General features: G+C 42.2%; 1 protein-coding gene across 1 annotated transcript; it reads left to right on the forward strand.

The window, feature by feature from the left end:
- The first annotated feature begins 15 nt into the window (after positions 1–15).
- On the forward strand, positions 16–27,921 carry CUNH13orf42 (chromosome unknown C13orf42 homolog). The gene is made up of 4 exons (XM_046454136.1): positions 16–429; positions 24,648–24,795; positions 26,312–26,552; positions 27,747–27,921. Exons 1-4 carry the CDS (start codon positions 16–18, stop codon positions 27,919–27,921), a joined length of 978 nt encoding a protein of 325 aa, XP_046310092.1.

Consider the following 27,921-nt stretch of genomic DNA (forward strand, 5'->3'; position numbering starts at 1 on the left):
GAGAAATCGAGCACCATGTTCAGAAAGATCCACTCCATCTTTAGCTCCAGCCGGCAGAGGAAGGCTGCTGCGGAGAGCCCCTACTGCAACGGAGCCGGTCCCACCGTGAGGCTCATTCGCAGCAGCTCCATGTACGTGGTCGGGGACCACGGCGAGAAATTCAGTGAGTCCTTGAAGAAGTACAGAAGCACGAGCAGCATGGACAGCAGCCTGTACTACCCTCCCCAGGAGGAGGACCGGGCCTGGATGTATTCGCGCACCCAGGACTGTCTGCAGTACCTGCAGGAGCTGCTGGCCCTGCGCAAGAAGTACCTCAACAGCTTCAGCGACCTCAAGGCCCACCGCACACAGGGCGTTTCCTCCACCTCCTCCAAATCCTCCAAGGGAGGCAAAAAGGCCTCTGGCCAATCCTCCTCCAAAGAAATAAAGGTAAGTGCTGCGCCGTGCGGTGGTGCTCCTCTGTAATCCCAGAGGCTCTGGAGGCTGAGGCAGGAGGATCGCAAGTTCAAAGCCAGCCTCGGCAATTTAGCTAGGCCCTGAGCAGCTCAGCAAGACTCTGTCTCTAAATAAAATATAAAAAAGGGGCGGGGGAATGTGCTCAGTGGTTAAGTGCCCCTGGGTTCAACTCCTGGTTAAAAAAAAAAAATACTGCTGAGCTGCACAGTTTAGATGGGAGCTCTTTCAGGAGCTGTGAATACCTGTTGCAACCGTCTGTCTAATCCATGGACTTGCTTAGTAAGTCAGACCCACCCCAAGCAATGGGTCAGTAGTCCTTAAAGACTCCCTATGGCCAACTTCCCAGTCTGGGATTGGTGGCTAATCCCTTGCTTATTTTAAAAGCTAAGGACACAGGAAGAGCAATTTAATGGCATCAATAGCGCACCCAGGTGGGAAGGGCAGGGACTGGGTGCCAGGTGGTTCTGAATTTGCATCCTCCATCTGTCACTTACAGCCCAATTAACAGAAGAGATAATGCTTCATGGCATTTGGATGATGGCCAATGATTTCTCAGCATTTTATTGCGATTTCTTCAAATGCTATTATGATCACATTTTAAAATCCCAGGGAAAAGTGATTTTTTTTTTTTGCATGAACTAGATGATTTCAAATATCTAGGTGCTTAGTCCCAGGCCAGTCTAACTACCAGGGGATTCGTCCAGCAGTACCTTGGGCTCAGGTGTTCCAGTGGCTCAAGTAAGGCACAGAGAGAGTCTCTGGCTTGCAGGAAGTTGCCAGATGAGTTTGCTGGACACTGGAGGCCACAAACATGAAATTAATGAAAGAAAACATGCATGTATTTTGTCACTTATACTTATCACAGAGTTTTGTAAATGCTCTTTTATTTAAATAATGCCAGTGTGAAAGGTAGAGAGGAAGTCCTGTATCATGGAAGGTAAACTAAGGCTCAAGGACCCTATCTTGTCCTACATCTTTCATGTGACTCACTAGGTCATCTGATTCCAGTTATGACCCCCCCCCATCCACTTACTTACTCTGTTCTTTATTTCTTCCAGTTTATTTAGTTTATTTTTAATGCCTATAATTTGAGGGTCTTTGGCTGAATATTTCCATTTTTTGCAATGGCTGGACTAGAGGGTCTCCAGAGCCGGCCTGCTTCCCACTCCCTCGCTGTCTTGCCAGAGTGTCCTGCAGCATCCAAGGTGCATTAATGTTGAATGACCGATTGGACTGCTATCAAATCTCTAGGGCTTGGCCCAACCCAACAGGTTTCAGCTATCTGCATTTAATACCAGGTGGGAGCCATTTAAATAATCGTTTAACTGCAAAAGTATGTCAGTGTTGGGATTTCTACAAAAGCCTCCTAGATCTGGATCCCCTGCTGATCCTGTGGTCAGCCAGCTGTAGATTTGTGGGACAGATGTCTCCTACTTTGGGGCCAGCTTTGATGACAGAGAGGGTGGCCGGGCCTTTGGACTTCTTTCCAGATTGAGTATTTTTCGGTTCTAAGCTATGGTTAGATTCCTTCTGGGCACTGTGCCCTGCAAAGGGAATCAACCCTTGTGGGACCTAGCGTCCTTCCTGCTGAGCTATCTGCGAATGGAGGAAAGGGAGAGAAGTAGAACAGCCATCTCTAGCTTTATGAAGTGGCTGTGAAGAGGGGCACAGACATGTACCATGCGTGGATCTTCTGAGAAGATGCCTCTTACCATGGTGTCAACAGGGGAAAGTCTTAAAAGGATATTGAAGTCAATCAGACCAAGGTATTTACAAGCTGTGGGCCTTTGCCAAATGAGGTTTACCTTTCTGGGCCTCTATTTCAGTAGCACAGACATGGAAATGATAATATCCCTTGTGAGGAGTCAGTAACATCTTGCATGTGACTCTAGCTGGTACTTCTGGATACTCTAGTGTTGACTGACTCAGAATGTTAGGTGCAGAAGGCTGGTAGCCTTCGGATGAGCTGCTTTCCTCCCCGTGGCTCCTCCAGAAAGAGCCGTCTACTGAGCTTACTGTGCAAGAATGTGTGTGGTCGCTGCAGAATAGGTCTCTGTGCACTTCAGAGGCAGCCGCCAGGAGGCTCCTCCCCTCTGGAATGCCATAGCCTTCCTCTTTGGTAGTAAACCCTGCTGGTGCTCAAGGGTTAAAGCAAGCCCTGTTCTTTTCCCTGTCTCCTTATTATGGAGACACAGAAGGTGGTTTTATTTAGAACTAGAGTCATTGCAGATGGTATTAGTTAAGATGAGGTCATGCCAGAGAAAGGGGACACTAATCCAATACAACTGCTGCTCCTAATAAGAAGATGGCTTTGTGAAGATGCAGAGACCCAGGGAGAGGGCCATGTGGAGGCTGGAGTGATTCAGCCACAAGCCAAGGAGCTACTGGAAGTTGGGAGAGGGGCCTGGGACACAGCCTTCCCTGGCACTGTCACTTGGAAACACATGTGTTTGGAAATACATGGACTCATCTATAGAACTAGCTCTTTTCTGTTCTCCAGACTTAGAAGTTCTCTCTGTCCCAGCACTCACCACATCCTACTGTGGTTTGTTGAAATGCGTGTCTCCCCGGGTGGACTGCACTGAGACTGGGGCACTTGAACTAGAAACGGTAACTTTTTCATTTTTCTCTCCCTGGAGCAGTGGACACCACTCAGCACTCATAGATGCTTTGTGAACTTCAAGTCTGCTGTCTTTTTTGCCATAGGTAGCTGGGAGCTGGCCTTTATGTAGGGAGTGAGCCGTGTTCTAAGTGACCCAAGACACATGGCAGCTCCTCCTTCCTTCTCTCCAAATATCAGCCCCTTGCCTGGCCGCAGAGCCCAAGTCTCCTTGCCTGTTCCTCTCTTGCAAGTAAGATGGCTTTTAAATTATTTTGATTAAGAGCCACAGAACTCCTACATATATTTTAGATATTGACTTAGTTTACCTAAACATACAATCAAAATAAAATTGTCATGAAATGGACTTAACTCCTTTTCTTGCTTAGCACTCTGATGTTTTTCAAAGTATACTATTTCAAAATTTGGTCATGGCATGCTAACTTGATTTCACAAGGTACTACTGGGTCAAGATCTATACTTTTTTAATGCTCTGAAGTAAGGCATTTTAATTGAAAGGCTACTGGTGTCTCAGGCATGAAGCACCAGGGTGCCCGATGGTCTGCCATCCCAGCTCCCTGGAGATACCTTGAGCCTAGAAGGGCACCCATGTGGGTCAAGGGAAGGAAAAAATGTGGGTAAACCAAAGGGAAGGTGAGCCTGGGAAGTGCCCCTGGAGTCACATATGGTGGGGGTCCCAGCCAGGCCCTGTGGGATCTGTTTCTCCCTCAGAATAAGAAGTTGTCACAAAAAATGAAAGAAACATACTTTCTCCAATATTTTAAAATCAGAACAACAAAAATCCATATGTGATCATTTTTATGATTCTACGTTGGGCATGAGCTACAGTTTGGGATTCATTATTTGGGTGCTCAAAGGTTTGAATTTCTAATACAGGGCACAATGTGCAGGGCAGTGGGACAGCATATTTGAAACAGGTCTTGTCCTGTAAAGTAGAGTCTCTGAACCAACAGGGCGAGATCCTCCTCTGGGCACCTTGGGTGTTTCCCACAGTGAAGAGAAACAGTGACAGTGTCCTCCACACCTGCTTCCACTGCTTCTGTGCCACAGCCCAGGCACCATCAGGAACAACCCACAGCTAATCATCCTCCAAATCCCACATGCTAGGTATCAGCCCATCCTACAGATGGGAGAACTGGGGCTCAGAGACATGGTGGAGCAGTTATGTGAGGCCAAGTTCCCAATGAACAAAGAGCCACGATGTAAAGTCAGTCTGTGTCGTGCCAGAATTCACCCTCTAGTAGATGTCCCATAGCACCTTTCAACTGGGGAACATTTTTTTTTCCAGTGCTGGGAATTGAACCCAGTGCATGGGAGGCAAGCACTCTTCCAGCTGAGCTATATCCCCAGCCCAGGGAACATTTTTTGAGCCTGTATAACATACAAGATGTCAGAGTGTGCACCTCAGGACCCACTGAGGACACTGCTCTCTATCCTGCCCACTTGGGCATACCTGAGTCAGGGAGAGGGGTCAGGGAGGTACACACCTGCTATACTCATGATGCTAGGAAGGTGTTTTAGTCAGCTTTTTCATTGCTGTGACTTAGAAGACCTGACCAGGGCCATTATAGAGGAGGAAAAGTTTATTTGGGGGCTCATAGTTTCAGAGGTCTCAGTTCAGAGACAGCAGGCTCCATTCTTTGGGGCTCGTGGGAGAAGAATGTGGTGGAGGGAAGCCGAGACCTCACTCACCAGTTCCAAACTATATATCCCAAGACCACACCCCCAATGACCCCTTCCTCCAGCCACATCCTACCTGTCTTCAGTTACCACTCAGTTAATCCCCATCAGGGGATTGATTCAGTGTTGGATTAAGACTCTTATAATCCAATCATTTCTCCTCTAAACCTTCTTGCATTGTCTCACACCTGAGCTTCTGGGGGACACTTCACAACAGAAGGAGTCTCCCAAAGGAGGCTGCCTGACCTGGGCTCCCTTCACCCAGAGAAACCTGGCTGGAAAGAAGTGACCGAAAAGCCTGGCTTAAGTCGTCTCCTCTCCATGGGTCTGTAAAATTTCCCTCACATAGCTACCCCTGATTTCATTTCACCCCAGGTCTTCACAGCATGGGAATATTGAGTTTGTTCTCTTCTCTTGGAAGAGAGCTGGGGAAGTAGTGCAGGCCCAGTCACCATGGGTAGGTACTGTGTCCTCAAATCACTTCCACAAAAGTATGTTCAAACCTCCAGCTCATTTCACAAACATCTGAGATGAGCCACACACCAGAATAATGAAGTAGCAGTAGAAACTGGAAAATCAGGAGAGGAAAAAAATATCCACAGAAAATCAAGACCACTCAAAAAAATTTGCAGAGCAAATTTGCAGGGAAATGGCTGGATTCACTTCAAAATTCTGATGATCTAAAAAAGGACCATATCTATTGCTTAGGGGAAGGGAGATTTTTTTTCCCTAACTTTGAATTCTAATGCTTCTCATATGGTACTTGATACAGGAAATTTTTGTGTGATGGGATTGGTAATGATCTCAATAATATTTTAGTAGACATTCATTAATAAATCATTTCTTCATTCATTCATTCATCAATTCACTCTTATCATCCCTGTCTGCAAGGGGGGCTCATGGTTGAGAGACAGCAAGGCATAAAACCAGCACAGAGCTCCCTCTGCAGTTTCTCAGAGCCCCTGCGGTGACAACTGCCCCAGCCTTGAACCCAGTCTTAGCAAAGGCTTCAGGATTATCCTTGAGTCTGAGGCTTCTGCCACTCCCTCTGAGCCCAGGGGTAGATTTGGAGGCCTGAGATATGCATGGAGCACAGGTTCTTCCAACAGTCTGTCAAAATCCCCTAAAGATGTGGTTCTCCCAGAGAAAACTATACCAAGTTGTCCCCTAGTGTTTCTTGCAAACACGCCCCACCATGTCCTGCATGTTAGAAAGCCAAGTGCTCTGTCTGTGATTTGTTCTGGGGTCACCCAAATAGTCTACCTCTGGGACAGGCCTGTTTGCCTCTCCTGCCTTACTGTTTCTTTTCATTTCTTTGAGCTCCAGCCCAGCCACCCACATCGTGAGGGGCTTGGAGCATTTGACTTCTCTCTCTACTCTCCTTCTCATAAACATCACTTCTCTCAGTGTCCTTTGTAAAAACAAACAGCAACAACAACAAACCCCCTTTAATTTATATACATAAAACTCACCCTTCTAAAGCATACAAGGCAATGGTTTTGAGTCTATTCATGGTGGTGTCGCTTTCACCACTGTCTAACTGTAGAACATTCTCATCACCCATTCCAACTTTTGGGGGGCATGTGTCAAATAAACATAACATTAACCATTTTCAACATAGCACCTTGTCATTCCTTAAGTGGGTGCTTTCTAGTGTTCTCAAATTATAGGTAACAACGTGTGTTTACTGTTAATAATTAGGCACTTTTCTTTAAACAATTTTGCATCATTTAAAATTTTTTTTTGTAGTTGTAGATGGACAGAATGCCTTTATTTTATTGGTTTATTTTTATGTGGTTCTAAGGATCAAACCCAGTGACTCACGCATGCTAGGCAAGCACTCTGCCTCTGAGCTACAGCCCCAGGCCTGCATCAATTTTTTAAGAAAGTAAAAGTATATAATACTAAGTAGCTTTCAAATTGTTAATTGCCAGACACTAGATTCCATGAACTTTTCCAGTTTACAATTTATACAAACCCATGACGACTCATTCAAAAGGCAATTAAACCTTAACATATTTTAAAACACTTTATAAAAGTATTACTCATAGAGCTGGGTAGGTGGCCCATGCCTGTAATCTCAGTGGCTCGGGAGGCTGAGGCAGGAAGATCCCAAATTTGAGGTCAGCTTAGCGAGGACCTAAGCAATTTAGGAAGTAAAAATAAAAAATAAAATGGGCTGAGGAAGTAGCTCACTGGTACAGTGCCTCTGGATTCGGTTCCTATTACCAAACAAAACAAGTATTGCTAGTAGTGTACTGGAAAATGAATTCCTTAAGAGATCATAGAAGTTTTATAAATACTCTATTTAGGAATCAGGAGAATTTTTTTAAATAAAAGATCTGACAATTATTTCTTTAAAATAATCTTTTTTAAGTGAGATACTTTTAAAAATATTTTTAAAATATGTTCTAATTAGTTATACATGACAGTAGAATGCATTTTGATACATTATACAAAATGGAGCACAATTTCTCATTCCTCTGGCTGTACATGGTGCAGACTCACATTAGTAGTGTAATCATACATGTATATAGGGTAATAATGTCTGTCTCATTCTACTATTTTAAGTGAGATACTTTGAAATTTAAAAATGATGGTTGGGGTGTAGCTCAGAGATAGAGCACATACTTAGTATGTGCAAGGCCCTGCGTTAGATCCCCAGAACTGCCACCCACCCACTGTTAAAAATTACCAAACTATTTTTTAGTATATGATTCAGTGTCATTCAGTACACTCACAGTGTTAAGTAGCCATCACCACCACCCATTCTAGAACTTTGCCACCATCCCAGTCAGAAACTCTGTGCCCACTCATTCCTTATCTACTACCCTGGTCTCTATTCCACTTTCTATCTTCATGAATTTGCCCATACCAGGTACCTCCTATGTGGTCACATGCCACTTAATGACAGGGCCACATTCTGAGAAATGTGACACTAGGCCACTGTGTCATTGTGCAAATACCATAAAGCATCCTTACACCAACGAAGATAGCTCAGACGTCACTAGGTGATACAACCACATGGGACCACCGTCATCCATGTATGTGGTCTGTTGCTAGCTGACATGTATCTGTGCTTCTGTGTCTGATTCATTCTACTGACCACAACATTTTCAAGGCTCATCCATGTTGTAACAGGTGTCAGAATGTGGGACTACCCTGTCTCTGACAAGATTGCTTACTGGCATTTGGGGTCCTCACTGAGGACTACCCTCTATACTTTAGAGCTAGATGATCAGGTACACCGCCAACATTCCACTACAAGGACAGGGACATATAAGTGGACTGTGGATTGGGTGGACCACAGAGAAGAGCCTCAGGAATGTTGGTTGTGGAGCCAGGCCAGGATTGGGGAGGGCTTTTGGGGCAGGCTACAGCATCCTGTGAAATCCCATGGACCTCCCAACCCCACCCATAGACCCCCATGCAGCCCAGATGATTTAGGCTAGAGATTTTCCAAGGCCAGGATTACTGGTCACCCACCAGTCAGAAGAAACCTCATTAATTCTTCCCTGGATCATGCAACTCTGAGCAGCTGGGATTCTTGGTATGTCTGCCTGGATGAACTAGTTGCAAAATGTACTCGACTAAAGAAATTCACCTACTATAAGAATGACTTCAAAAGAACTAGTTGCATTCTGGCAAAAGCCTCCCCAAAGTGATGGGTTTTTATTTAAAATAGTTTCATTCTGACAACAGTTAGTTTGCAGAATCAATTTTCACTTGAGTTCCCTCAGTCTTGATTTACAAAATAGGATCACGTCAATAACAGGTAGAAGGCTCTTTCTCTTCAATGGCAGTAGGTTCTGAATCCAACTAATCTACAAACAGATTAAATCATCCATAGATAAATTAAATATAGCATGAGAAGCAGATTCTGAATCTGTTTTGCACTGCCAGGAATTGTTCTTTGGATCTGTTGGGGACACTTCTGCAAATACAGTGATATTAGAGGCAGATTTTCCGTGAGCATGGGTTAACTAGGGGATGGGGGGAGTCTCTCTCACTTGGCTCATCTCTAGTTTGCAGAGCTGAAAGGCAGTAAAAATTCAATATGAGCTGCAAAGAATATTCCATTATGCTTGGCAGAGCTCTCTGCAAGATGGCAGACAGTGTAATAATGATTGATAACGCAGCGTGTGATTACTACAAGCCCTCAGTCAAGCCGCAGGATGTGTAATTATATTTCCTAATCTACCCTAAAGCACAAGCTGTTTGTTCTGCTTAGAAACAACACTTTTTCCACTCCCCTTCCTCTCCACCTGGCTAACTCCTTGCCCTGTGAGCACCTCCCAGGAGACTTTTCTCATAGCCACACTCCATCTCAGTGGGTTTTCCTCCTCCCTGTGTCTGAGTCCTTCCCCACACTCACACAGCCACTATAACAGCTCATTTGCTTCTCTTTGCCACTGACTGTGAGCTCATTGAGTCCAGACTCTGCATCTTATTGATCTTTTTATCTTGAATCTCTAGCACAGTTCCAGATACACGGTAGATGCTCAATAAACCAAAAGCCTGAGAATCTCCGTTTTCAAAGAAAGAAACTGTATGAAGTTTGATGGAAAATCCAGAAAAGCCCTAGTTTTGTATTTTCTTCTTTTCATTTAATGTTATATATTGTAGGCTTTTTACCATGTTTACTTTTTGTAAACAAAAGTTGTGAAGACAAAAAATTTTTAATAACTATTTTAGACAATTATCAAACATTATAAATAAATACTTCTTACTCTATGATCCATAAGACATTTTTTATAAATCCCTCGAAGTGTGATTAATGGGTTGAGGATTAAAAGGTCATTAATTTTTTGAAGATTCTTTTACATATATGTGATATTGTGAAACATATATTTGGTCTTGCTCTGTTTCCTGAAATTCATCTTCTAAACTCCTTGGAGTCTACAAAGCAGTGTCTCTGTGTGCTAATGAGTGGACTGATGGCTGGAGGTCCCTAGGAAGCTTCAGGATTGGGCTGGTCACAAGGCAGGAGGAGAGAGCTGGGACTTTCAGCTCAAGCTCTGAGGAGTAGAGAGGGGCTGAAGGGTGAATTGATCATGAAGGTCCAATGACTTAATCAACTGTGCCTATATAATAAAGCTTCCATAAAAACACTAAGTTTGGGTTCAGAAGGCTTCAGGATAGCAGAACACATGCAAGTTTCTGGATTCTGGTGCTTTCTAGAAGACATGGAAGCTACTTCTCCTCTCCTGTATACCTTGTCCCAGCTGTCTCTATCTGGTGTCTATCTCTGTTGTAATGTCCTTTATAATAAACAGCAAACACGTTTCCCTGAGTTCTGTGAGCCTCTCTAACTTAATCGAACCTCAGTAGGGGTTGTGGGAACCCCCATTTATAACCTGTAGGTCAGAAGCACAGGTAGAACAATCTGGGGCATCTGAAGCGTGTATGTCTGGGTGCAGTCTTGGGGGACTGAGCTCAACCTGTAAGATCTGACCTATCTCCAGGAAGATAGAGTCAAAGTGAATGGAATCAGAGGATACCCCGCAGTCACAGAATTGCTTGCTTTCTTATGCATGGGGACACCTTCACGTGTTTGGTCATAGAAGCCTTCTGCATTGATTGCTGAGTGAGAGGAGAGTGAAGAAAAACAGTTATTTCTTTTTCCCCTCTCATAATACTCCTTTCCAGATGCATTTTGCATTTTCATCAACAGTGGATTAGAAAACGCTTCTTACTGTATTTTATCAGCACCAAGTATTATCATTAATTTTAAAAGTCAGACAATTTGATGGATAAATGGCATTATTTTAAGAGGCTTTGATTATTGAGTGAAAAGTGGCCCATTTTCTTCTGGCATCCTTCTTGTTTAGTGAATTGTCCATTCATATCTTTATATGTTTTTCTTTTGGTTGTGTTATCTTTTTGTTATTTATTTATAAAGATTCTTTTTATTTAAGGATATCAGCCCATTATCTGCCATATATGTTAAAAATATTTTCTCCAAGTTGTTTTCTTTTTAAAGTATTTTTTTTAGTTGTTGATGGACCTTTATTTTGTTTATTTGTATGCTGTGCTGATAATTGAGCCCAGTGCCAATGCCTTACACATGCTAGCCATGTGCTCTACCACTGAGCCATAACCCAGCCCTTATCTGACATTTTCTGATGGACAGTAGCTATTGATTTTTATTTAGTCAAATATGCCAATTTTGTCTTTATTATTTCTTCCATTATTTTCACTTTAGAAATTCCTTCCAAACCTCAAGGTAAATTGCATACTTAACTCACCTCCTTCCCTGACTTTAAATGCTTTTATTGTTAAAAACTTATTTTTAAAATCTACTAGCAATTAATTTTGATAACAGTAGGAACTGAAAACCAACTTGAACTTTTCCCAAATGTGAAGTTTTCCATCACCACTTATTGACCACTCCTTCCCTTCTGTGTTTGGGTTCAAACGTTTCACTTATTGTATGAAAAGATATTGTACTCTGTTTAAAGGTACTAATTCAACTCTACTAGTTATGCTTTTAAAATTTGATAAATGTGAGCAACTTTTTCCACAGTGTTTTGTTATAGTCAAAGGATCATTTCGATGACATTTAAGAAAAGGAGTTACCATGTAACTGCAAAAGAAGTAATGGATGGATTATAAAGCTGGGAGAAAAATTGTCTAACAACTATCAGGTAGCACCTGTGAGCCTGTATCTCTGTTACTAAAGATGGGCAGCTGTACTCCCCAAACTATTTTAAGGTTTAATTATAATAGAAATGTTTAATTATTTTACAGTTTTTTAAAACTTTTTTTCCTTTTAGTGTTGATTTTCTCAGCTCTGTTGTCTACATCACTGATTTTTTCTTTAGCCCTGTCAAGTTGAACATTTTGCTAATCAAAACAAAAATTTGTAGATGGGTATTTGTGCATATGCATTTAAATTTCAGTGACTATGCTTTCATTCTACAGTTTGTTACCATATCTACCATAGATTGTTATTCATATCTATCCCCTTATTTTTTCATAAACCCTCATTCAACTATTCTCCTAAGTGCAATTATGTCAAAGAGATAAGGTAAATATTACTTTTTAAAAATTTATATATGACATCAGAATACATTGCATTTATTATTACACATATAGAGCACAATTTTTCATATCTCTGGTTGTACACAAAGTATAAGATATATATTACTTTTGACTTGGTCCTCAATATCCATCTCAAGAGTGGCAGAAGGCAAGGAGGATGCAGGAGTTAGGCCTCTTATGGTTTATCCTAAAAGCTTATTTTGATTATATTATATTCCTTGGGGATAAATTTGAATTGTTATGCATTTAATTTCACCCAGATTGAATGATTCAATGGAAAAAAAAAAAACATATTCCCAATCCAGATCCATTTCACATTTGATCCTGGAAATTATATAACCAATATCAACGTTCAGGTTTATAGGTATAATTGACCCAGAAGAGTATTATCAGTACTCCATAGCATAAACCTCAGAATTTGTGGTTCAATTTATGACTTTTTTTACTTTATGTTGGTGTAAAAGTGAGCAATTTGTTTCTCATTTTCAGTACAGTATTTAATAAATTACATTAGATGTTCAACACTTTATTATAAAATAGGTTTTGTGTTAGATGAAGTGGTCCAATCATAGGCTAATGCAAATGTTCTGAACATATTTAAGTTAGGCTAGGTGAAGTTATGATGTTCAGTAGTCTGAACTCATATTTTCAACTTAAAGTGGACTTATCAGGATGTAACTCATTGTAAACTGAGTAGCATCTGTATAGAGTTCTTAAAATGTTCAAGTTAAATCCAAAAGTGTAAATTAGAAGCACCCTGATTGATGGTAAAATATAAATATTAGGTGTTTTAGTCATCTTTTGCATTGCTGTGACCAAAATACCCAACAAGAACAACTTAGAGGGGCTGGGGATGTGGATCAAGTGGTAGCGCGCTCGCCTGGCATGCGTACGGCCCAGGTTCGATCCTCAGCACCACATACAAAGATGTTGTGCCCGCCGATAACTAAAAAATAAATATTAAAATTCTCTCTCTCTCTCTACCTCTCTCTATCTATCTCTCTTTTAAAAAAAAAAAAGAACAACTTAGAGGAGGGAAAGTTTATTTGGGGCTGATGGTTTCAGAGATCTCAGTCCACAGATAGTGAACCCTAACCCTATGGCCCCAAGGTGAGGCAGCGCATCATGGTGGAAGGGCCCAGTGGAGGAGAGTGCTCCCCTTACAGAAAGAAGGAGAAGGAGAAGGATAGGGAGAGAGGGAGAAGGGGGAGGAGAAGGAGAAGGAAGAAGCCACAAGGAAGGCACACTTCCAGGACAAGACCCAGTGACTGGCCTCTTCCAGCCACATCCCACCTGCCTACAGTTACCTGCAACCTAGTCAGTCCATTCAAACTAGGATAGACTGGTTAGATTTACCATTTACCTCTGAACATTTCCTGGGTTAACACAGGAGATTTCGGGGGGGGAACCTCATACCCAAACCATAATATTAGGTATTGTATATAGGAGTGTACATTCATTCACTCCATAAATAGTTTTACAGCATGTTGAGCATAGAAGTAGGCATGTGATGTTCATAGTCATGTTTGCCTGAATGTGGCCCATAGTGTGAAGCAGTCACTCTAAGCACTGCTGCCTGCGTTACACAGGTGTGTTAAGTTTCCTGGAAAAGAAGCTGGTAGAATGTCAACCATAATGTTGGGAGTTTCCAATATCCTACAACCTGACACAGGTATGTAGCAGCTGGTAGGGAGCATCTATTAAAAGGAGTTGTGTTGTAATTGTGAGTGTCATTTGCCAAAGCCATCTCAAAGAAGAGGTTCGGGATCACTAGTCTAGGGTAGGACTATGGAGGGTCTAACACAATGTGTGACTGCTGTGTACCTGTTCACACAAAGCAGAACATGAGCATAGAAAAGTGTGCCAGGTCTGTCTGTTTCAATCAATGAAAACTTCAGAGGGGAGGTGACACATGAGCTGACCCAGGGTGGGGGAACTGGCGGGTTTAGAATGTCCCCCTACACTTCCCTTTGACAGAGTGTTATTGTTTATAACAGGAAGTTCATTTTGTAGAATTCCGATCTCTTGTGGACAAATACTGATAGAACCCGGAAGAAAATGGACAAATTAGACAAGGGGCAACGTAGGTACCCAGAGGGCAGGTGAAGCCAGGAGGGATGGCAGGCTGACAAAAAAAAAAAAGCAGAATAATTTCAGAAACTGCCTTCTGGGGTTCAGAAATTGAAATGAGAAAGACGATAGAGTTTGATTTGGAAAAAAGCAGATTTCATCTGGGGGAAGTAACCCAAGATCTAGGCGGGGTGTATGGGTGGCTCAGGGGGGGCCTGGAAAAAGGTAACCTAAGGTCACAGAAGGTGACGTGTGAAAGGTGACTAAGTGGAGACAGCAATACGATACAGATGCTCTTAGAGAATATTCTTTCTCCTTGGGGCTGCTTCAGGATGGAGAGGGACCCTGCAAACCTCAGGCTCAGCCATGTTATATCAGGAAGCAGACTGCATCCCATTCAGCCTCTCCAAAGAAGTTCAAAGTTCTGTGCTACAGAAATGTTAAGACTGGGAGAGCAGCAGTCCCCTTTTGTCTCATGTTCTGAGTCAAGGAGGGAAGACTATTTGGGGTCTCACCCAGGGAGGATGATGACTGAAGTCCCATTTCGTGTCACCCCCTCTTTGTAAAGTAGATTTTCCTGTGATGTTCACCTGAGCCCTGAATCCTGGACCTCTATCAATGCAGCTGGAAGGGTCACCAACTATGCTGGTCAGAAAGCTCCAGGGAAGCTGGGGGAAGGCAGGAAAAATGGTTAAAATCAAGCCAGGACTTGGACAGCCCTGACCCTGACTTCTGGCTGACCCTTGATATGGAGAAAATCATCACAAAATCCATTTGGGGACATTTCAAAGTGAACTTTATAAAAGTTAATCAAAGCTCTGTTATTAAAGGGTTATTCTGAACCCCTTTTAAACTAACTTGCCAGATCACTTGATGCTTACTTATAGTTCTCTCTTTAAAACAACCCACAATAAGCTGGGCACTTATAAGCAGATCCACACCAAACTATGGTCTTACTGGCAAGGTTCAGAATGACATATGCACAAGACTCTCCACTGTATTGCTAATTGTTGTAGCAGGGGGCTGTAAACAACCCAAAGATCCATCAACAAGGGGGCTGATGTGTGTTTCTATAGTACAGATGTATAATGGAGAACTATGCAGCTACTAAGAAGGAAAAGGAGGCTCTCTCTGTTGGGAGTGAACCTCTGGCTACATGAAGTGAAGAAAGCAATTTCTATAGGTATGTTGTATGCTCCTTCCCTTTTTTTTTAAGTGGGTAAATATGGATATAAACTCATGCTTGCTTATCTTGCCAAAAAGAAGTGATGAAAGAATAAACAAAATACTAGAGAAAGAATGGAGTAAACAAGATGAAAAAGGCTGGAATGAAAATAAGTTCTGTCTTGAATGTTAGTCACAGTTTTGGATTTGAAACTATGCATATTGTTATAAGCTTTTAAAGCATTAAATCAAAAGAGAAAAAACAATCATTAAAAGTTGAAAACCAACTGGTGCATATGAACCTAAATGATTACCAAGTCATAATCACAAAGAAAAGAATTTCAAGAGACTTTAAAAGACATGCCAAGGAAACACACACACAAATCTTACATTGCATTCAATGGACTAATATTGGTGGTGTTATTTTGAAATTATTTTTAAAATTTATGAATTCATGTAATGAATAAATTAAAAGATAATGAGTAATGATACATCAACAGGAGAATACAAACATTATAAGGATTTTAGATTTTGAAATCATTATACATAGTAACATAAAGCTAGTAACTTTTTAAAAACAATTTTATACACAATTTATCTATATTATTTAGATAGATGGCATTGGGAAAAATTTTAGTTCACCATATAAAGTAGCCTCATACTATATGAAAAATAAAAATAATATAAAAATGCCAAAACAATCAAGGACTACATGTGAAAGGTAAAAATACATAGCTAAAGCTAATTGATGATAATGGAGGAAGTGGGGAATGATTTTTTTCAATACAGCCCTCAAATTTCAAATGATAAGGACTCTTTCTTCTCATCTTTTATCTAGGTTATGCAAAATTGTGGCAGAGGTAAACTAATTTTGTTAATCTCACATGGAGCCAAGATTTTCAGTGTAAGAAAAACACACATGTAAATTAGGAATTTAAGCATAAAACCTATTATACTGAGTTTGAACTGGATAAACCGTCAATTTCTGTTCAGGATGTGGAGAGATGAGAAGAATTGCACTTCCATCCTTTTAACAACAACAACAAGAGAAAACCCATATAATCAAGTTTATGATTTTTCTTGGAACCATGAGAGAGTTGAGGTCTCAGGAAAAGCAGCCAGCCCAAAATCTAAGGGGAGAGGGACTCTGAATGGAGTGACAACATGACTGTACCAATCTAGGTGGTGCAGACACAGACAGATGTGGAGAAGATCCCACCTAAAATTGGCAGCAAATGGGTGGTGGCAGAGTGTGAGTTGGAGAGGGAGGAGGAGTCCCCGAGGCTTGCAAATTTAGGTAGAATTCACATTTACCCCATGACTTCCAGTGGGTGCTCACATAAGATTGGTAGAGAGCCCTGAGAAAGTGTCCCAGGCCTGGGGAGGGGACAGCAGCTGCTGAGGGAAGTTCTTGGATACCTGACAGGATTATGTTTTTGTATCTTCCTTTGGAGCAAAAACTTTAGTTGGGGAAGGGATGTTTACAACTACAGCCAAAAGAAGGCCAAGGCCACTGAATAGGCTGCATCCCCAGGACCCAGTGCCTGCCCAAGACTGGGGCCTACTCAGAAAAACAGTGAATGCCCTTCTGCCTCCTGTCACCATTGCAAACAAGAATTTGGTGGTATACTGACTATTGCTAAGAGAGGAGTGAGAACATGGAGAGAGACCTTCTTCCAAAGGTAGCACAAAGGCAAGACCTAAAACTGAGGATGCAGCAGACATTGAGGAGAAACTCTGGACCATCAGCTACCACTTTTAACAAAAACTTTTTCAAGAAAACTTTCAAGTCTAAGAGACCCTGAGAGTAACCATAGTAACAATCCCATGTAAATGATCTAGAATGACCGAGAATCAAACTAAAGGCCTAACACAGCAAAAAAAAATTTCTAGGCATAAAAGCCTAAATATCTACTACCTTACACAGAATATCTGGCTTTTAACAGATAATTGTGAGTTTTATGACAAGAAGAAGGAGGAGGAGGAGAAGAAGAAAGGAGGAGGAGGAGGAGGAGGAGGAGGAGGAGGAGGAGGAGGAGGAGGAGGCAAAGAAACCAAGAAACCAATAGAGCCAGATTCACATAATAGAGCCAGATGGCACAGACCTTGGAACCATCAGGTAAGACAGGAATTAAACAAACAAAACAAAACAATGATTAATATGATAAAAGCCCTAGTGGAAAAGGCAGAATGCTTGTAAGATCAGATAGAGAATTCCAATAAAATCATGATAACTTTAAAAAAGAATCAAAGAGACTAGAAATGGATAGCACAGTATCAAAGATGAGAATCTCTTTGATGGGCTCATCAGTACACTTGCCACAGCCAAGGAAGGAATTAACAAGATTGGAGATGGAAAGGTAGATAAAACAAATTACCAAAACAACACACAAGAAAACATAAGGAAAATAAAACAGAGCATTCAGGAACTGTAGAACAACACCAAATAGTCTAATATAGACATAAATGGAGAAGAAGATGGGGGAGAGCTAGAAATATTTGAGGAAACAATGGCTGAGAATTTTCCAAAATTAACATCACCCATAAAACCATAAAAGAAGATTGGAAAACACCAAGTAGAATAAATAACAGTAACAACAAAACCTAGGCACATTGTAATAAATTTGCTGAAAAGACAGGGGAAAAAAGACATATTACTCACCGTGGAACATGGATTAAAAATTTACAGCAGAATTCTCATCAGAAATGATGTGATCCAGGAAACAATGGAGTGGTTTCTTTTAAAAAGCTGAAAGACAAAAATAAAAAACTCAGAATCTATTTTGTCTTAGTCTGTTTTATGTTACCATGATAAAATACCTGAGACTGGTTAATTCATAAAAAACAGATTTATTTCTTATAGATCTGAAGTTCAAAAGTTCAAGGTCAGGAGCCCATATCTGGAGAGGATCTTCTTGCTATGTCATCCCATGGTGGAAGGAAGATGGGAAAGAAAACACACATGAAAGAGAGACAGGGGTCTAGGGAGCTGAATGCATCCTTTTATCCGGAGCTCATTCCCTCAATAACTAGTCCCCTCCTGCAAAAATGGCTTTAATCCATTTATAAGAGGAGAGCCCTCATGACCTAATCACATCTTAAGGTTCCACCTCTCAAACTATTGCATTGGGAATTATATTGAACTTTGGGGGACACAGTACCTGTCAATGCAGAGTTCTATGCAGAGTGAAAGTACCTTTAAAAATGAAAGCAAAATAAGTATTTCTAAGATAAACCAAGAGTAGTCATTGCATTGACAGGAGACCAGTAGTACAATAAATATTAAAGGGTGATTTTCAGGAGGCAGGAATGTGATAACAGAAAGTTAGATGCATACAAAGAAATAAAGAGCCTTGGGGGGAAGAGGGTAAAAATAAAATTTGTGGAGTTGTCTTTTTAAATTCTCTGTCTACAGGAAAAAGAAGAATAGTGTATTGTGGTTTTAGAGCATAATTAAAAGTAAAATGCATTATAGCAATAATACAAAGGTTGGGAGAGAGGAATGGCAAATACACTGCTGTAATTTGAATCACAGATATTAGTATGAACTCCAGATTATTTTTTCTTTTTCCAAAAAGCAACATTTCCTAGTTTATTGTAAAGGCCTAGAAGTAATGACAATCCTGCCCAATAAAAACCCCTAACATATACATTGTGCTATCTAAATGCCCCTTCTGACTTGGAGAAATGACAGAATCTAAGTATGGAGTAGGAAATGTACAAGAGGAACATTGGATATTGTGTTATGTCTAAAAGCTCGGAGGCTCTCAAAGATGCTAAGATTGTGTCAAACAAACTCAGGATCTACCTCGAAAGGTTTCTTACTGTCAAAGGATGGGACAGTTTTGAAAATCAAAAAGGATAATTAGAACAGATGAAAAGGCATTATCAGGTGTGTTTAAAGTCTCTGAATTGGTAATGATACCAAAAACAAACCAATGAACCTCATTGATCATCTTTTTCTTTTTGTGGTATTGGGGATTGAACCCAAGGCCTTGTGCATGCCAGGCAAGTGCTCTACCACTGAGCTACATCCTCAGCCCTTTTTTAATTTGGGGGATACGGTCTTACTAAGTTGTCCAAGCTGGCCTCAAACTTAGGATTCTCCTGCCTCAGCCTGCCCAATAACTGGGCTCATAGTTGTCTTAGGAACTTTCTAGGATATCAATTCATTTCTTTAAAAATAATAAATGAGAAGAAAGGATCAATTATTTATTCCTCTATTTCTAAACCCAATGGATAATTGGTGAGAGTTCTTCACACCAGAAACATAGCTAATAAATGCAGAAAGAATGTAGAATTAGAAAAATAATGTCTAACATGCATGAGGCCCTGGGTTCAATCACCAGCACTGGGGAGAAAAAAGCATCAACCCTTTGCAATCAGTACTAAAATAATGGATCTAGACAACGACTCTAAGATCACTAAGAAAAAGGTTGAGGATAAACTTTAAATTAGATGGATCAAGCACCACCACACAAATCCATACAAACATATAAACCCATATAACATAAAGCTGGAAAATGTGTACTGTGTGCCTCCTGATATGTGGTATAGATCATCACTAGTGAATTATTACCATAGGGAACGTAATACATGGAGGGCAGGTCAACCAATATCACCAGGGAGTGAGTCAAATCTATAATGTGAGAAATTCTATAGAACAAATGATGTGAATTATTCAACAATTAAATGGCATACACAAAATATTTTTTAGTGTTTTATGCCACTTCTGATTAAAAATAAGGCTCTTTGAGAAATAACAGAATTCAAGTCTGGAGTAGGAAATGTACAAGATGAACATTTGAGTCTCTTTTGAGATTCAGAAACATAGCAATGTCAACCTTGGATCCTAATGTGAACACACGGAACTTGCAAAAGACATTTTTGAGTCAGGGAAAATAGGATGCAGACTGGCTACCTGCTGATATTTAAAAATTATCAATTTTGTTACACATCATAATATTGTGAATGGCTGAAAACATCTACGTTCAAAATACAGTTTGAAGTATTTATGAGTAAAATTATAATTTTTAGGGTTGGCTTTATTTAAAAAAAGAGGGAGGATGATAGATGAATAATATGGAAGAAAGTTTATGAATTTTGAAGCTGGTGGTGGTGAGAATTCCCAGGATTCATAGGACAATTCTGTACATTTTTTATATCTGAAATGTTTAGAAGGAAGCAATTTTAAGAACTAGAGTATGCTATGTACTCACCAGCCCTCACAAGTTTAATATGTACTTATTAAAATTGTCATATTTCTTCCCAAACTGGTTTATGTCCTTTGGACTTATCATTATAATTTATAATATAATCTATTTAAATATGATAAATGATGCAATATAAGTATGTAAAATTTTTTTTTTCTACAAAACCAAATTGGATATTTTAGAAAGTTGATTTTTTTTTAAAGCAAGTGAGATCTGGACAAGGCAAATATGAAAGATTTGACAAAAAAATCATGAAGACCTAGAAGGATTTTGTACTGAAATCTCTTTAGAAGTGCTTGAATTTCCTAGTTCATCTTAAATAAACATGCCTGGAAACTTTCAATGAGATATTGCGTATAAGACTTGGGCAAGAAAGAAAATGAGGAACTTGAAGAAATCCCTTTTAAAGGATTGGTGATCAATGATATTTGGATTTCATTCCTAAATGAAGAGTTAGGAAATAATTATGCACATATGCAGAAGCTTGATAATAAAACAGATAGTCTGCTCATTGTGGGAAACGGGGAGATAGTTGCTAAGAGCCAAGTATATGATGCATGGCATTTTTGGTCGAAAGGTGACGCCAGCTAGCCATTGAGATGATATGATTATGTTAAGATTTGCATTCATATGGATATTAGACTCCTGCTGTTCACCTAGGCCGGCTATGGGACTCCTGGAGAGTTCCCATTGGTTGGGGAAGTACAGTAGGAGGGAGTTCCGGGGGAGGAGCTCTCTGCGGGTCCGAGAGGAGGCCGCGTGGGTGGAAGAAAAAATTCTTCCTGGGTGGTACCGGACATTGGCGGCAGTTTCAAAAAATAAACTTTGTTCCTGCTTGAGTGGCTCATGATTTTGTGCCCAGCCAGACTGCGGCAGATAGTACAACTAGAGGGATGAGGTAATTTGTCCTCTAACTCAGGTCACTTTTGAGAGTGAGACAAGGTGCTATTCATAATTATGCCGGGGTAACAGGCATATACTGGGGTGATTACTGAGCAAGCCAGAATGTTTGGTCACCCAGTCTGTGGGACATGGGATAAGAATTCCCAGACGTTTAAACACATGGGGGCACTCGCTGTGCCTAACCAGAAGGAAGTCTAGCAGGGATGGATGCTGGACATCAAGCCCAGGGAGCAAACACCCTGCATGAACACAAGCAGAGAAGTGCCTGTCCAGCAGGTGGTTTAGGTTGGATTTGGGGCTGGGAAGGTGCACCTCTTGTGTGGGATGCTGTCGTCCAGTGGCATGAAAGGAGCAGGGTCACCTCTGTGGCTAAGCACTAGGAGGTGCAAAAGCATGTGCACAAGGACACAAGGAGTCTCAGCTCTTTAGTGCAAGAGCTTTTGTCCCCTGAATTTACTGATCTGTATCCTGTCCTCTTGGGTCCTGTCCCCTGTGCCCCTGTCATCATGGAGCTCTGCTCTTGCAAAGCCAGGAAATAAGACTGGTGTTGGAGCTTTTTATCCTGGATTAGTTCTGAGGTGGGGATTGGTGAGCCATTCTCTCTCCCCCAAGCCCTGGGGCTTTTCAAATGCTGGTTTTCAGCTGCTGTCTCCTAGAGTCCCTGGATTATCTGATTTCATTCCTTTGCAAAGAGGCCAGACACAGAAAATCTCTATATCCAGCTGGGAGAGGGCACTGCTGTTACAGAATCACCCTGAAAATGTCGAGGGAGATACAGACTATCCACGAGTCACCTCCCAGGGCCAGGCTCTGGATTGGAACAGGGGCAGATTTTGTTTGCAGGGAAGGAAGGCAGGGCTACGCAAGAAAAGACAGCAATTTGCTTATTCATTCGCGTATGCACCTACTTCATTCCATAAAGGATCTCAGGGGAAAGCCTTCTTTTGAGATGGGACTTGATCACACAGGCAGATGTAGGCCAGCTGCTAATGACACCAGAAAGCCGCAGATGATGACTCATACTCCAGCTATACCAGGACCCAAACTTCTTGTAACAGAAGCAAGTTTTATAATGATGGTGTGTTGCACAGCCTAGCAGAGACTCCTGGTGGGGTCCAGAAGGGTCCAGAAGGGTGGACGAGCTGGCTGTCCCAAGTGTATGGGGGAGCCTGGGATGGCATTACTGCCACATACAGCCAGAGTGTCAGGTGTGGCTGGGAGGCCCAAGCAGGACTCCTAAAGCTCAAAGTTTTGGAAATAAGCAACATGATTATGTATTTGGAATAACGAGTGCACAGCTGAAAGGGCTACTGCCCACCAGCTCTGGTGACAGAGACTGAGGTGGCAATTTCTAGGCTAGTGGTTTATTTCTTTCTTTCTAAATCTGTGATTGTTAGCCTACGTGGTGCTGGACTTCCATGGTGTCAGGTGCTCTTGGCAGGCTCTGTGTGGGTTGTGGTCAAGAGGATGATAAACTGATGCTGTGGTTCTGGTCAATTAGTTGCTCGGCTACCTTGTCGCGGTGGGTAGAGACGCAGAATCAACACACAGACTCTGGGAGCTGGTGAGAGAACTGTCTGGAGACCCACCTCAGGCTGTCGTCCAGTAGCTCAGTTTATTTTGGGAATGCATATTATTGTTATAGGGTTCGAGTGGGACGTGCCTGTCAATCATACACAAGCACGATAGTATCCATAAGCCAATCATCTTAGCCTAATGTAACCACATTATGAGGATGTTCTAAATATTGCTATCATCAGGAAGGGTCTTTGTCCCTAGGGGAGGGGGTATCTAAATTAGGAGTTCCATGTCGAAGCTCCTGGCTATCAGTTTCCTGGCCTGGCATCTTGGCACCGCTAACCACAAGTGAGGTTTCACTAAGGGCCCTCTAGAGTGAGCACCCCATCCTGCAGGTGTTCCTATCAGGCCTGAAGGAATATAGATTCTTCAAGCATCCGAGCTGCTCAGAGCTGCTAGCTGCTAGCTATAAACTGAAAGTTATTCCAACAAACTGAGATCATGCACAAGTCAACAAAGAGCCTGGAACTTGATTAGACACTGAATAGATTCATTTAAGTCTTACTTATTATTATTTATCCCATGATTGGGGCCCAATTGGCCACTTTCTCTCCTCCCCCTGCTCACTTTCATCTACTCTATTGGTCTTCCTTCTATTTATTTTTTATTGGTGCATTACAGTTAGATATAAAATTGGAGTGCACTGTGATATAGTCATACAGGCACATAAATGACATAGCTTGGTCACCTTCATTTCCCGGTTCTTCTCCTTCCTCCTCCCTCCCTCTTGGTCCCCTGATTGTACTCCACTGATCTTCCTTGCATTATTTTTTTCTAATATCTGATGACAAATCTGTGAACAAGAATGAAATAGATCTTATTGTCCTTTCATTATCTGTGCCTGAGATATTTAGAAATCCGTTGACCCACAGCACTTATGGATTTGGAGTATTGAACTTCCTTCAATGGGGCACTTAATCAAATTTACCTTTTTAAAAAAATTAACACATAATAATTGCATATATGGGGTATAATTCAATACAAGTTTGCAAAGTGTAATGACCAAATCAGGTTGATTAACATTTCTACTTTTTTAGACATCTTTCATTTCTTTGTGTTGGAAACTTCAAACTCCTTCCTTCTAGTTCTTTATAAAATCATCATAATAATAATGGGGCTGGGGTTGTGGCTTAGCGGTAGAGCACTTGCCTTGCACATGTGAGGCCCTGGGTTTGATCCTCAGCACCACATAAGTAAATAAACAAATAAATAAAACAAAATAAAAGTAAAACAACAACAACAACAACACATAGTAAGGCTGGGGCTGGGGCTCAGTGGTAGAGCGCTCGCCTAGCATGCGTGAGGCACTAGGTTTGACCTCAGCACCACGCACACAGAAAACTAAAGAAACAAAATAAGGGTACTGTGTCCATCTAAAATACATAATAAATTGTTGTGAACTATATTGACCCCACTGTGCTATGAACAGTAGAGTTTATCCCTCCTATCTACCGTATTTTGTGATTCTTTGTCTCCAACTCATCATCCTTCAATCTCCACTCCCCTCTCCCCTTCCTCTAAGTGACCACTACTCTTTCTTCTTACATGAGATCAAACTTTTTAGCTTCCACATGTGAATAAGGACATGTGGTGTTTTTCTTTCTGTGCCTGGTTTATTTTACTTTATGTAATGTCCTCCAATTTGCAGCAAATGGCAGGATTTCATTATTTTTTATGGCTGAATAATATTCGAGTGCAAAAATATATACCACATTTTCTTAATTCACTCACTCATGATAGACACTATGGTTCACTTCATATCTTGGCTTTCAAGCTTACCTTCGAAACCTCATAAATTCTTGACTCCATATTCATGAAGTTTCAGCAACAGTTACTCCTTTCCAGTGTCTCTGGCTTACGTGCCTGTGGGTCCTCAGAACCTGGTTCAGCCAGCCCTCCTCCCCTCTTATCTCCTGCAGAAAGTAGCTTCAAAGAAATACTCGCAGTTCAGTGCCGATGTGGCCGAGGCCATCGCCTTCTTCGACTCCATCATTGCAGAGCTGGATACAGAGAGGGGACCCCGGGTGGCCGAGGCTGACCTGCTGAATGAAGACGTGGATTTTGATGGTGTGTGCTGGGGAAGGGACCTTAACCCAGTGGCTGAAAGTGCGTGGAGATGTGAGTGGGATTCTGGGATAAGCAATGGGGTCCCCCCTTCTGATTAAAGGGAACCCCTCTCCCTGCCAGCTCCTGAGCTTGTTATCTCTGGGGACCTGGCTGTCCCTGCTGCAACCACCCCAGCCTCCAGCCAGCACTCTGAGGCCCTGTGGCCCACGGAGCTGAGACAGGGTCAAGCTTTCCTAAGAGAAGAAAAGTGACAAGGAGCAGAACTAATGGGGGAAGGGTGTGTAGAGAGTTCCTGTTTAGTGACATGAAAAAGTTCTGGAGATTGCTTATGGGAGTGTATTTAACACTACCCCAATGGCACATTTAAATATGGTGAAGATGGTTTGATGTTACCTACATGTCACCACAATTTTGAAAAGAGAAAGGGCATGGATAAACTATATTTGAAAACCTGGCCTCTGACCCTACCTAAGCTAGGTGGTGGGTGTTGTTGCATGGAACAGGAGAGGCCCAGGAGCCTGCCCAGGCCCAGCCAGTCCCTGGGGCGAAGGAAGGGGAAGGGGTAGGCTTCACCTCCCTCCTCACCATGGTGGATCACTGGGGAGAGCAAAGAATTCTAACAGGTTGAGGAGTTGAGCCTACTTTTACATTCCCAAACTGTCCATTTCTTTAAACTTTGACTTGCCCTTACCCCCACTCTTACCTAGATACTTGGCAACAGCTTCTGGTCCTGATATTAAATAATCTTGGGGGTTTAAACTAATGGCCAAAGGAAGACATGCTTGTGGTTTGTGGTTGCTCTGGTCTCAATAGATGTGCATCTGTGAGATTTGGGTTTTCAAATTGGTCCTGTGACATGTTCCCTATTTCCTGAACTCATCCTACCCTGTGGACAATTTGCTCACCTTCCACATGGATGCAGCCCCACATCTCCCAGCAAACAGAAGCCCTCACCCAGGAGTGGGGACCTGGGAAATGCAGAACATCTGTGGAAGGACGACAGAGTGCACTGAGGGTGCAAGTGTCATCTTCACAATTACAATCTTTTAATGAAAATGTTTTTTGTCACAAAACGACTGTTTTGTCCTGATAAAAATAACCGTCTATGTCAATTGTAACTCCAGTTAATCAAACAACATGCTAAAACATAAAGAAGGTAAAAAAATGTATGACCTCAAACCATCCAGTGACATGACCTTTCACACACACACACACACACACACACACACCAGTTTATTTTATTAACGAAAATAGTATCTTCTTTCATTTAACAGTGTACATTACACTTTGAGCAATAATACAGACCTCTGTCTCTGTGTTTGATGGAGTGAATATTCAGCACCCTGTGCCCTACCCAAAGAGGCAGTCCTCCTTGCTTGGCCACCTGGGCCTTTCTAAGGATCCACTGTCTCTACCCATTCCCAGTGAGCTCTTAGCCCCATCCACCCTCTCCTTTGCCTTCTTCCCCTCTTGACGCCCAGCCCTCCCTTCCAGGTCACCCTCTTCTCTCTTCCAGTGGCCACCAGCTCCCGGGAGCACAGCTTGCATTCCAACTGGATCCTGCGGGCCCCGCGCAGACATTCTGAGGACATTGCTGGACAAGCTGGCCACACCTCAGACAGCCAGTTTCGAAGGAGCATGGAGCGCAGGACCATTGGCACCCAGAGGAGACTGGAGAGGCACCCCATTTACTTGCCCAAGGCTGTGGAAGGGGCATTCAACACCCTGAAATTTAAGCCCAAAGCCCACAAAAAAGAGTAAGTGCTTGGGCTAAGTACTGGAACTAAGACGCTTCTGTGTCCTCTAGACCCTTGGGTGGTTCTTAAGGTGTGTGGAGTGCCCATCCTACGTGCCAAAATTATTCCTGTATATTGTATTTGGGGGGGGGCAGGATTTCTAAAGATTTTTTGATAGTGTCTATTATAGCATGGTCCACCATTGTCTTCTTCTTGGATAGAGCTTCAGCTCTGAATCTCCCTCCCTTTCTCTCTGGCTCATTTAACCCTCATGTTTTGGGCCGTCTTCTTTCATTATTGTTCCCAAGTGCCATTGACACATTGTGCGCTACAGATTTTTAATGAGGGTTTGGGGTTGAATGCAGTAAGAAGTCCACAGTCAGAGACATCTTATGGTATCTCTGTGGGCAATGGCCATCTTGGGCAAACCAATTATAACTTTTCCTTATTTCTCTTGACTTCAATTGCTAGTTAGCTGTGCTCATTCCTGGCTCAGAGATACCTTTGCAGTCTACACTTGTGTTATTTCCATGGAGAAAACATATAAACTATATTTTTAACAGATTATTACTAGAGGTGTTTGAACAAGGTGCTATTGCTCCTTGCAATCCTCTCTGGAACTGAGAATTTGTTGGTTAGAAAAAAGAGTTCAACCCCAGACTCTCCCGGTTCTATCCTGAAGGGCCATCTTACCACCACCTCCCATGTCTCTCCTCCATATCCTCCTGTCCCAGGGACAGTCACCATCACTAGCCCCACACTCCTGGTGCCTGTTCATGCAGGTGTGAGTCTTGTGCTCCTAAGTCTTGGTCTGGCCAACCCAGGCCTTGCTGTGGGCCCTGCCTGTCCAACAGAAGGGCCTATAGAGACTCATCCAGTGGTTTCCTTTGCTTCTACAGAAGTCACCCAATTCTGATGGAATCAGGGCTTCCTAGGTAGCATTTTCCTCTCATAATAATAAACCATGTACAAGACATAGTGAAACCATGACCCAGTCCTCATCACCTGTCCTTCCTTAAGGCCAGGCCAAGGCCCACCTGAGATCCATCCAAAGTTCCCATGATGATACTGCTGGCTCTTCCCCAGAGCCCAGGACGGGGGGGTGGGGGAGCCATCTGATGATCTCCACAGGAATGGTGGTAATCCAGGCTTCCCTTCCCTCTGTGCGGCTGGCCAAGCTGAACTTAAACCCTGTGCCTCATTCCTCCCTTCTAGCCTGGGGAGCTCCAGACAGATCCTCTTCAACTTCTCAGGAGAAGATACGGGATGGGATACGGAGCTCTTTGCACCGGAGCCCATGGCGTCTCCAGGGGAGGACTACTATGAGACAGAGAATCCCAAAGGGCAGTGGCTGCTTCGAGAAAGACTATGGGAGCGGACAGTGCCCTGA

This window comes from Marmota monax, unplaced genomic scaffold (assembly GCF_021218885.2).
Source record: "Marmota monax isolate L192 unplaced genomic scaffold, Marmota_monax_Labrador192_F-V1.1 WCK01_AAM20220418_F8-fsc00011, whole genome shotgun sequence".
NCBI lineage: Eukaryota > Metazoa > Chordata > Mammalia > Rodentia > Sciuridae > Marmota > Marmota monax.

Coding starts and splice junctions, on each gene's coding strand:
- CUNH13orf42 (XM_046454136.1), top strand. CDS start 16: ATGTTCAGAAAGATCCACTCCATCTTTAGCTCCAGCCGGCAGAGGAAG. Junction 24,796..26,311: donor TGAAGACGTGGATTTTGATG/GTGTGTGCTGGG, acceptor TCTCTCTTCCAG/TGGCCACCAGCTCCCGGGAG. Junction 26,553..27,746: donor CCCAAAGCCCACAAAAAAGA/GTAAGTGCTTGG, acceptor CCTCCCTTCTAG/CCTGGGGAGCTCCAGACAGA.